Here is a 12,453-nt window from a genome sequence, read left to right on the forward strand (position 1 = left end):
TGGAGGATGAAGGACAGGAGTCCGGACCTATGGATGATGGAGGAGACTAAGGAACTGTCCCTGAGGAGACAGTATTGAGTGATGAGCTACAAGGACTAGAAAGTTCAGCTCATACACTACATACAAGGAGTTGTCTGTCAGTAGAGAATGTGAATTCAGTAGTAGTAGTTTCACCCAAGACCCAAGGGGGCCATACTACATGTAATTATAAAAAATGTAGAGCCACTTGGATTACTAAGATAGATCCTCATGTGGCTTGCATAATTCATGGCAGCTGTGTCTCAAATAACCTATTTTCACCAATGGATTGTGCAGTTTGTTATGATCAAATTTTTCAATTTCATCAAGCTATACAGGTGATAAAAAAGATTTATTGCAAATACAAATTAAAAAACGGTGGAATAAGGCCTTGAAGAGTAAATATTTGAATGTACAACAATGGAAAGATCCCAAGTTGGCAGAAAGTTTAGGTTTATTGGTGTTAGGTAAAAGACTTAATCCCCACTTAGACAAGACTGCTTCTGTTAAGAAAATTAAGTTATTGGTCCCCCCAGACAATGGGGCAATGGGAAGACTACAAAAACCTCTATCTACTCAATCTGATTTGAGTGAATTCCAGGATCAGGACGATGAGGCTGGTTCTAATCATAGTATCCAGTCTCTTGAGCAGGAAGAACCTGTTGAGACTGACTTCATCCTATCCACATCTTGGCAACCACTTCCACCTGGGGCAAAAGTGTTGGTTACTATGAGTGGAAACAGGCTGCTGTCAACGGCCACGCAGCTGCTGGATAACATTGAGTGTAAGGATGATCCCAACAGGCCTTGGGTAACATTGGTAAGATCTAAGTCTTCCTTGTTTTCTACTACATCTGAATCTGTGGATTCCTTATTCAAAATATTCTATGAAAATGTCTTTAAGCTTCCTGATATCTCAGCAACTATAAAGAGACAGGAAGGACAAGCATCATTCTTTGTTTTTGGAAGGTTATACTACACTTTCTTGACCTGATATTTGCCCAAAGATGATCTCTGAAATAGATGAAGTCTGGGCTAATTTATTGAAAGACTTAACATTCATTCCCGCAGACAGGAATGCTCAAAAGTTTAGTTTTTTGTCGGCTCCAAAATATGTTGATATAAGTTATGAAAAAAATTTGAAACCAGTTGCTCCTGCACTGCTGCTTGAAGAATTTAAAATTAGGAAATTAGCAGCAGATGTTTGGTCTGCAATTATGATGAGTCAGTTATCAACTAAGTTTGTGCTGGACTATGAAGAAAATTCAGAAGTGGACAAATGTTTTGCTGCTGCTTTACAAGGAATCCCATATTCCCTGTACAACTCATTTTTAGATAATTTGTTGAAAGCCCTAAAACTGAAAGTCCACCTAAGGAAACAAGCAACAAATAATGCTTCAATTGGTAGTGCTTACTTGTTACTACGTTCTTCTCCTCTTTCTCCTGCTTTGTTTGATGAACAATCATTGGTTAAATATAGATCATCTTTTGAGAATACAGTACTATTAATATTAATGTCCCCAGGAGTCGTCAGACCTTTCGGAAACCTAGGAGAGGAAGGTTTTACAGGGGAACAGGACCAGTTGCTCGGTTCAGTTATCAACCTACGGGAAATTTTAGAGGAGGAAATAATCAAAGACGTAATAGAGGTGGCCGTTTGTTCAGAAGCGGAAGGAGACCTTACTCCACCACCTCAGCAACTACTCCCTTCCAATGAAGCCAGACAGCTGGGTTGTCTAGGGGGTTGGGAGAACAGGTGGACTTCTACCAATCAAAGGGGGTCTCACATGGACTTGGTTGAGGCGCCCTCCCCTAGCGTTTACAAAAAAGGGTAAAAAACCAACCCCTTTCCTTACAGGATTTGTAATTCAACTTTTAAACAGAGGTGTCATAGAACTGTTACAGTCAGAGAAATGTTTCATGTCTCGCCTATTCCCAGTCCCCAAGAAAGGCAGCGACTGTATATACTATAATAAATGTTTCTTGATAAACTACAGTACTGTATATGCTTAAATAAATGTTTCTTGATACCTTTTCCCCTAATAATTATAATAAAATTAATTGTCATTTATAATCTGACAGTACTGCAATACTTAGTACCAAGGAATAAAATATAAGACATTAATGACTCCTGTTCAACGGTCATTCATTACAGATAAAAATAAAAAAGGTAAAACTTGGTTAAATTGCCAACTTCTATAAAATCTTATTAAATTAATAATTATTTTTGAGCAACAGAAACCTTTCATATTGTTCTAAAAATAAAACAACTTGTAAACATTAAGTCATGTGCAGAATATTCTACACCTGGAAGTAAGTGTTATCAGAACATGTTGCTCTATTAGCTCTGATACGCTGTCTCTTTTTTTCCTGCATGTATCTTTTTTGTCTTTCATGCATGGCCTTGGGATAGTTAGCAGCTCTTTTGAGCATTTACTACCCAGCCTGAAGAATTTTACCGGCAAAAATATGAGGGAATGCCAGAAATGGGTCAAGGAGTGAGAAATTTGGCTAAGGAGTTCATCACTCGCTCGGCAGATATCACTGTTTGAACGAATCATACTGAAAATTGTGACATAACTTCTTCGGCTGATTGTACACACTGCTTAATTCTCCCTGGTCTGGACCTACATTAAAATATAGTATAAAACATTTATCTATTTCTCATAAAAATAATAGCAAGACATTTTTGCATTAATAACAAGAAATCAGAACTTCTATAAAACAAACTTGATAAATGGGCTCTTGAGAGTGCAGTGTACATCCATATTCAAACAAGAAGATTTACATAGCTGAGCATTTTTTTTGAGCTGGTAGATCATGTGAAATTAGTCATATTAGGCTCCAACTTAACTATCCATTAAGACTGGGGCCCAGTTCTAGTGGGTCACAGTCACAGGGGCCCAGTTCAAGTAAGTCACAGTCACAGGGGCTCAGTTCAAGTGGGTCACAGTCACAGGGGCTCAGTTCTAGTGGGTCACAGTCACAGGGGTCCAGTTCAAGTGGGTCACAGTCACAGGGGCTCAGTTCAAGTGGGTCACAGTCACAGGGGCCCAGTTCAAGTGAGTCACAGTCACAGGGGCCCAGTTCTAGTGGGTCACAGTCACAGGGGCCCAGTTCTAGTGGGTCACAGTTCTAGTGGGTCACAGTCACAGGGGCCCAGTTCAAGTGGGTCACAGTCACAGGGGCCCAGTTCAAGTGGGTCACAGTCACAGGGGCCCAGTTCAAGTGGGTCACAGTCACAAGGGCCCAGTTCAAGTGGGTCACAGTCACAAGGGCCCAGTTCAAGTGGGTCACAGTCACAAGGGCCCAGTTCAAGTGGGTCACAGTCACAAGGGCCCAGTTCTAGTGGGCCACAGTCACAGGGGTCCAATTCAAGTGGGTCACAGTCACAAGGGCCCAGTTCAAGTGGGTCACAGTCACAGGGGCCCAGTTCTAGTGGGTCACAGTCACAAGGGCCCAGTTCTAGTGGTCCACAGTCCAGAAGATAGATTCAGTTGGGGCCCATTAGGCCAGAGGCCCACCTGGTCTGCAGCCACCTTAACCAAAGAACTTAATACTCTTAACTAATAAGGCAGAGAGGATATATAAGTGCAACAGGAAACAAAACCCATCCATATTCAAGTCATCTGGGTGACACAAGGTGAATGAAGACTTCTGAATTTGCTGAGTTTCTCAAAAAAAATTCTTTACTCAGGCTGTTGGTTCCTTACTTCAGGCATTACTCATCATATTTATCTTAAAGTACCGTATAAAAAATCATAAAGGCAGTTGAAAAATTTACTGCTATAAACTCTCGGTAATTATTACTATCAGTTTGTTGAAGAGACCCATTTCAAGTACCTATAATTTCATCAGATCAGAATCTGTAATTGTGCATCTGTTCACGATTTATGCAGAACACTTTGTAACATCACTTCTCTGGCAACCAGTCGTCATGCTCCAGTCACATGTCATCACACCTTTGTTTTAATTCTTATATATCTACCAACTATAAACACTAAAATAAATATAAAGAGTATAATGAGACAACACCATCCAGTAAACTGACTTTCCTTTGAAAAATCACATTGTGGGAAATGTCCATGTCTGATAGTAGCTGGACCTCTGAACAATCATGCAGGAATAAAATGCCAAGGTTTGTCACACCTATACACTGATTATACAAGGTGAAGAAGATATGTCTGTAATTTGGAATAATAATTACATTATATAATTATCACATCACAAATACGAATGAAAACTTTCCATTCACTTCTCTTTTTGTAGGAAAACAAATACAAATTATTCAGACTACAAAAACTTTTTCCATAAATCACGTGTAAAAGAAAGAGAACGAGAACCTTATATCATTGACTGGTAGAGGTGTGGTAATGTCCGTGCAACAAACCTCACAAACAGATGGTTGAGGGGCTGTTCAAGAAGAGCAAATACAAAGTATACTCTGAAGAAACGAGAAGTTCATGTACAAAAGATATAATCAAAGAATTACAAAATGCTAAGGGGCTATAGCAGAAAATGAAGCAATTCAATTAAACACTTTTCTATAATTCATAAATTTGTGATTTGCAAATTATGAAGCAATGTTCAACTAATTCACTAGAGTACTCTTAGAAAAATCTAATATTCAATGGATAAATGTGAAGTATAATGAAGTATAGCTACTGGATATCTACTGAGGATGAATATCATATGCCTTGAAATGTCACAATGACCTCATTTAAGTATACAATTCTTTCAGTCACATTATTACATTCAAAATGATGTTATTAGACACAAGAGGTAATACATCAACAATTAGTACATGCCAAGGCATTTGCCACTCATAGTACTTCCTTTGATGGAGCTCACAAACAAACATACATTTTCCACAACAAATTTTTATCAACCTTAAAATCACTCTTCAATGAAGCACATATAGACAGTCATGATAACAATATCTCTAACTCAAAAGGGTGAGCTTTACAAACCTCCTGCAGGATGATTTATTAGCAGCATGACTGACACACTTTGCTAACATAATATATCCTCTTACTTATCTATGACTCACCTAGTTAGTTGACTAAAGGTGTCATTAAAAGCAAGCACATATACAGTAATTAGAATAAAGCACAGCATGTACAGTCAAAACTCCATATCCAATACTGTACAGTGCTGGATGTAGACCGTTCCTTATTTTATTGTTAATTATGAAGTTTAACATAATTATCCACGGATGATGTCAAAGAAATGTTTGTGTGAATGTGAAATTTTATTGGGTGTAAAGAGGAGTCTGAAGAAGAACTTGCCAAATATTTCTGATAATTCCTGTTCACTACACAAAGCCTGCATGTTGGCATAGAGTATTTCATGATCTTCAAATTATATTTACAAACAACTTCAGTTATTCAACTTCATCAAGCCATGCAAACCAGTTTTTACAAATAATGACAATCAGATACTGAGAAAATTTCAGTTCCAATTTGCTCATGGCTGTCTTTTCTGTGATACAAGAACATCCATTGAAATCTCAACCATCCAACATTAAAGATAAGGTGACTGAAACACATTACCCAGTTCAGTGAATCTCGACAATGTATTATAACAGATGGCTGCTGCACAGATTATATGGAGCTTGAGGAAGCTACCCACAAACACTGTAATAAGTTTGATCTTACCTGCAATTCATAAGGTGTTAACAAGAGCATGCCTAGTATACAGGTATACCATATACAGATATAAATATGGATGCTGAGAGTTAGTGTGCAATCATAAGATTTCACATTTCACCTTGTTAAGTAATGGACGCCTTGTTGGAAATGGGACATTTATCCCCCGATAGTATTGCTAAAGTATAAGCTTAAGCTTTAGCAGAGGAGGTTGTGTCCCACCACTTTGTACACTCAGTGATTTAGTGTGACCGTCCTGGCCAATTGTCACGGGTTCGATTCCCGGGCCGGTGGAAAATTGTTCGGACACACTTCCCAGCCTCCCTTGGTCCCTGTCCACCTAGCAGCAAAGTAGGTACCTGCTGTAAATCAAAAGTTGCGAATTTGTATTCAGGGACAAGTTGTTGGAGCTTCCAATAACTTGCTTAGACATAAACCATTGACTCTTCAGGCTTCTATGCCCTTGACTCTTCAGGCTTCTACGCCCTTTACTCATGAGACATAAAGGCAAGCATGATTTTAGCATGCTTCCCTGTTGGGCGCTGTAAACGCTTCTGCGCTTCACCTTACACAAGGATATAGGGGGGTGCCCAATAAAAAAAAAAAAAATCCTGGCCAATGCCAGTCATGTGAGCAAGCTTCTACAATCTTCCTTGTGGCAGCTGGACGTGACAGTTTAACCTGCCAACATGCACTAAAACTATGACAAGAAATTAATGAAGAGCTTCCTGTGAATAAGAAAAAGTTCAGAATCACCAGAAGACAAGAGTGCCTTTGACACACCTGATGACCCTTTCAGTGATGCACTGAAAACAGGATTTTTTGATGCAGTCATAGATTTGATCATTGTATCTCCAGAGGACAGATTCACAACAGTGGATCAGGTGACAGGAATGTTTGGATTAATGCTGAACTTCAATAACATACTGGAACTGTCAAGTGAGTCACTGACAAACACTGAACACTTAAGAAACAATCTGAGCTCTGATGGTGAATCAGATTTGATGAAAAATTAGCATAAAAATTCATAAGAATTTGTACTCTCTTTTATTTACGAGAAACAGCTGAAAAAACTGTATCCAAACCCCTTGGATGCACTGAAGATGGTTGTCACTCCCCCAGCTAGAGAAAGGCACTACTCTCACTGAGGATGGTTGTCACTACCCCAGCTAGAGAAAGGCACTACTCTCACTGAAGATGGTTGTCACTCCCCCAGCTAGAGAAAGGCACTACTCTCACTGAGGATGGTTGTCACTCCCCAGCTAGAGAAAGGCACTACTCTCACTGAAGATGGTTGTCACTCCCCCAGCTAGAGAAAGGGTGGTTGTCACTCCCCAGCTAGAGAAAGGCACTACTCTCACTGAGGATGGTTGTCACTCCCCCAGCTAGAGAAAGGCACTACCTCACTGAGGATGGCTGGCTACTCCCACAGAGAAAGGCACTACTCACTGAGGATGGTTGTCACTCCCCCAGCTAGAGAAAGGCACTACTCTCACTGAGGATGGTGTCACTCCCCCAGCTAGAGAAAGGCACTACTCTCACTGAGGATGGTTGTCACTCCCCCAGCTAGAGAAAGGCACTACTCTCACTGAGGATGGTTGTCACTCCCCCAGCTAGAGAAAGGCACTACTCTCACTGAGGATGGTTGTCACTCCCCCAGCTAGAGAAAGGCACTACTCTCACTGAGGATGGTTGTCACTCCCCCAGCTAGAGAAAGGCACTACTCTAAACTGAGGCTCATCACAACATACCTAAGGTCATGAATGGCTCAAAATCACCTCAGTGAGCTGCCATAATCAGCATCAACCATTAGCTGGGACAGCAGCTGCCATATAAATGTGTACAAGTTGGGTAAATTATCTTAAGTAATTCAGAAGTTATAATGGGACACATTATGTTAGTGCTCAAATGGTTGTGTAGCTGAACAGTCATATGTCTAGTTAAGTCAGGTGTTACAGCTGTATGATCACCACACAACCAACAGAAACCCTAAAACACCTCAAAGTAAATATAATAATTACATCTGTCATCCTTCCTTCCAGGGACACCACTTTTAATATTTTATTTGGTTAATTCCAGACAAATTTATTGTGCACATGAGAGACCCCCGTACACAAGGGGTTAATTACGTTACAAAAGACTCATTTTTCCATACTGAATGAATGCCATGTCTTTCTGATAACAGAACTTCCCCAAAGCAACCCTCATCAATCACACACCAGTGACCTTGAGCACTACAGTGTCTAAAGAAGAATTAAAGATGCCATTAAAAGCAAATTGTTCCTAAAGTAGTCATTAAACAAATATTTTACTTATCTTAAGGACCAGCCATATAATGTGTGATCAGAATCAGCCCAACAACTCAGAACTATTCCCCTGTTGCTGGATGGAAGACATAATGGCTGCAGTCACAAGAGACCGAATGCAAAAAGGACGTGGGTGTGTATGTTGACTATAAACTGAAGTTCTCGAGCCATTGTGAGAAGAAAGTGAATCAAGCAACTAAACTAGTAGGTCTTATTAGAAGGTCGTTCAGACATCCGGTTGGTCAGTCCCTCGTAATGATCTTCAAGAGTGAGGTGCTTCCACGTTTGGAATACTGTCACCCCGTCTGGTCCCCGAGATATGCTCGGGAATGTCAGTTGATTGAAAATGTCCAAAGGAGGGCCACCAGACTGGTGCCTGCACCATGGCACCTCAGTTATCCAGAGAGATTAGAACGCCTGCAACTGTCTAGCTTATACAGTACTACAGACGAGCAAGGGGTGACCGAATTGAAGTATACAGTATAAACATCTCAAGGGGCACTACTCAGTCAAGTGTAAATACCTGGAGCTGGTGGATGCTTGCCCACAAGGGGTCACAGCTCAAGACTGAAGAAGCCACAAGTCTAGAAGACTGCGAGAGCAAACTTTTTCAGAGTGAGAGTTGTGAACTCTTGGAACAACCTGCCAGAAAGTGTTGTGATGGCACCGAGAGTGAGCTCTTTCAAGACCAGACTTGACCAACACTGAAGCAGGTTCAGATACATTCAGGAGCCAGTGTATGCCCAGTAATTGTCGACAGTGCAATACAGAAACGTGACTGACCGTCCAAGTGGGAACGAGCGGATCAGTGTCGAAGAGGATAAAAGTAAAAAGTAAAAGGACCGATGATCATGTTTATTTTGCCCTAAGATAGATCTGCTAATAATCATAAAATATTAATTTCAAATCTCTGTTGTCAGGCACTGTACACTTTTTAAGTTTCAAAATATATAACTTCAGGCAACAATACAGAGACCAGACAACTGATGAACACCTATAAGATAACCAGAAAGAAGAAGAAAGGCCTTTAAAATAAATTATCATAAAAACACTGACAATGCTGACAGTGAAATAAACTTTTATGGAAGATTTCAAGCCAAGGTCTACACACATGAAGCACAAAAAGTTGTGTATATCATCTCATATATAAAAACAAGGGGCTGGGTTGGTTGTAAATTCTTCAAAGGTTTGAGATGATAATATAATGTACTCAAACTTTTAGTCTATTTCAAAAATGTACTAAATTCCAAAGACTCCCAATGTTCTGAACATTTGGCCTCAATATCTGGAAAGTTAATCTGCAGGATCAACCAAATGTACTGCATGTCTGTGATATGAGGTGTACTTGTGAGTGTGATGGTCACAGTCATGGATAAAGTCTCAACAGAAAAGTATGATAACACTATTATATAAGGTCGTACATCTCTGTTTGTACTGTACTACACTGTGCAGTATCACCAACTACAGTATCTTCAGTATAAAGATCTAGAAAACTAAAATCTTGAAATCAATCAGACGGTCATGAATGATGATAAGATCAATACATGAATAAGAAATAAATTATCTTTGCCATCATCAATAATTATACAAGAATTTACTACAAGGAACAAAGGAATCAAGGAACTTAAACAAGAAATGACTCATAAAAATTAATAAACTACTATTAAATAAATCTTTTTTTTCTTGCTATATTACAAGACAGTGCAGAAACTTAAGTGTTAATAAAAACCAAAGCAAATATGTTATATGTTAATTTCCACAATTTGTGGATTGGCAAACACTGGGCAAGGATGGCCAGCTTATAAACATATAATATTCTCTAATTATCTGCCTGTATGAAGGATTATATAAGGAATATTCAATAAAAAAAACATTCCCTGACCATCACTTGTGGTTCAACAGAGGTCTGGGTAAAGCTCCAGTGATCAATACAACCAATGAGCTTCCACTTTAAAGTTATTTCTACTGTAAAAGGTTGATGGCTGATTTGGCATGATAATATATCACTCTCCCTCATAATTGACTTAAGTGTCAAATTAAGTTGCAACCAAATCAAATCACAACTGGTAAGTCATTTTCGGCATGTATATGTCAACAAGCATGAGGAGAGCCTGCCAGTGCTTATAAAAGAGTAAATTATATGAAGATTATTATTATTTGTACCTTTTTTCTATACAATTATCTTGGTTAAGATTTTGCCTAACTCATTAATTTATAATAATTCAGATAAATTTTAAAAATATTGGAGGAAAGAAGTGGGGAAACACAGGGGTTGGGAGAACACTGCTCGGCCACACAGAGTTAGTGATAATGGTCTGAGCAGAGTGAGTCGGGTGTAACACTGACAGACTGTTATGATCCAAGGTGATACTTTCAAGACATATTAATACCTGGCTCAATTAATTGGCCACCACTATGAGGTCACTCTGTAAATGGCAAACAAGACAAAGATTCCTGAATTCTATGATCAAAGATAAGTTCAAAGTCAAGATGCAAGTTTCTTGTACTGAATAACTTTACCTGCACATTAGATTGTTGTAAGCACAATATACATGACGATTTGTATAATTCAAGAAATAATGTAGCTTTGTAGATTTATGTAAGTGATCTAGTACAGTACAGGGTACATGTACACTATACAGTATTGACCTCTATACTTTAGTAACTCCTGTAGTAAGATAATTACTATATGGTCTCCACCACTGAGAATGTAAAGGTTTTATTATAGGACAAAACAAATATATAATTTCAAGACATTAATGAGAAACTTCCAGAATTTTAGGACTCCCTGAAAGCTTATCAATGTGACTTTGAAATTTGTTAAAATATCTGTCACGTGAAGGTGAAAAACAGAAGCTGTTATACCTAATAGTACTTACTACCTTCAGCAGAATTCCTGGGATTCTATTAGCATTACTGACGATCTGTACAGCATTAAATTTTAATGCCAGCCACTACTGAACAACTGAAACCTAAGCTTTAGTCAAAGGAAGGAGCTGTCTTAAACACTACTAAACTCCTCCTCACTCAATAGAAGCAACAATATATAAAGTTTTCATTAGTGGATAAATCGTATTTGATCATCAACTGTTGATCATATAAACTTAATTTCTTCTATAGTGATTAAATATTTGAATATAATAATACAGGTATACGTGAGTTTGTGACAGGGAAGCTGTTTGTCACTGAGGGTTCAAGAATGTGAATCCTCTTGGATTTACTTACATTCAGTGCTTGGTTCACAGGGATGAAGAAGGTGTTCTTTCCAGTCATGTTGAAAACATTAAGGAGACCTAAGCCAGAAACACGTTTTTCAAATTCTCTGAAAAAATATACAATAGTCTAAATTAATCAAAATTTGTACTAAATGGAAACTCAAAAATATTTTGAAAATACTGTAATAAAATTTGTATAGATATTTGCAAACTATCATGTATTTCCTCATCATTTCTCTCTCCTGAACATTTCAATATCTTCTTCATATCCATCACAACCCTCTTAACTATTACTGTAGTATCCTAACTTGTGCCTCTCTCATCCCTTAAGCACTAAAGTTTTCCTTTCAAATAAACATCTTCTACTTGGTAATCACCAACAAGTATATCACTCTTTTCCTTGTACACAAGAAGGAAGCTTGTTGTATTAACACAATATACAGTACAAGTAAAATTAGGTACAAAACACCCCACTCTGCTACATACATACCGGTAAGTAAGTAACTATTATCTGTGTCTCCAAACTCCGGCCATTTGTGAGGAAAACAGCAATGTGTGTAAACCATACATATTTAGAGTCGTGTTGTCACACACGAGCATGATGGGCTCGAGCCAGACAAGTTAAACCTTACCCTTTCCATCAGAGATGCTGAGTATCTGACAAAATCACCTGGGAGTGTCATTATGTTGGTCAGTGAGCAGACTGGGCAGTGAGAGAGATGTAATGCATGAAGTTACACCAGTGTCCTAGCCTCCATCTCTCCACAGCAAGAGGAGGTATGCCTGGAATATATGCCAGTGTTCACTGCTTCCTCTCATCAAAAAAAAGGAAGTACTTCTGGCATCTGAACAAATGTTCTTCCCTTCACAAAGGGAACAGATTTTCCTCGAGCTTACCAAGAATTTGTGACTGATGATCAGGCACAAAAAAATGCAAGTGATGAGGCAGGGTATAGAGGAAGTTCCCTTGTACTGTATATAACCCAGGCACGTCCATCCCTGTTCTTATAGAATCTTTTCTCTTCTGCTTCAAGCACCACAGGAGTTCTTTGAACTGTTACCTTTGCATTACAGTATGTATTGAATGTATTTCACATGTTTTGTATATTAATTTGTATTGTATTTTGTACTTGTAAGCAGGTTGAAACAATTTTGTACCATCTAATTTTCATATTTATTGTTTCTGTACCATTTAGTCACACTGTATTATAATGTATTGACTGAGGTGTTTATTATATTATCTGAAGGCACATATTTACAATCAGT

At 38.6% G+C, this 12,453-nt stretch overlaps 1 protein-coding gene across 1 annotated transcript in view; it reads right to left on the reverse strand.

Moving 5' to 3' along the window:
* The window catches only part of LOC121858947 (fasciclin-1-like), a 109,546-nt gene that overhangs the window by 62,723 nt on the left and 34,370 nt on the right, over positions 1-12,453 (reverse strand). The window contains exon 5 of the mRNA XM_042355602.1: positions 11,198-11,294. Coding sequence (XP_042211536.1) covers positions 11,198-11,294 — 97 coding nt within the window. The remainder of the gene's footprint in view (positions 1-11,197; positions 11,295-12,453) is intronic.

The sequence above is a fragment of the Homarus americanus genome, unplaced genomic scaffold (assembly GCF_018991925.1).
Source record: "Homarus americanus isolate GMGI-L3 unplaced genomic scaffold, GMGI_Hamer_2.0 scaffold8226, whole genome shotgun sequence".
Taxonomy (NCBI): domain Eukaryota; kingdom Metazoa; phylum Arthropoda; class Malacostraca; order Decapoda; family Nephropidae; genus Homarus; species Homarus americanus.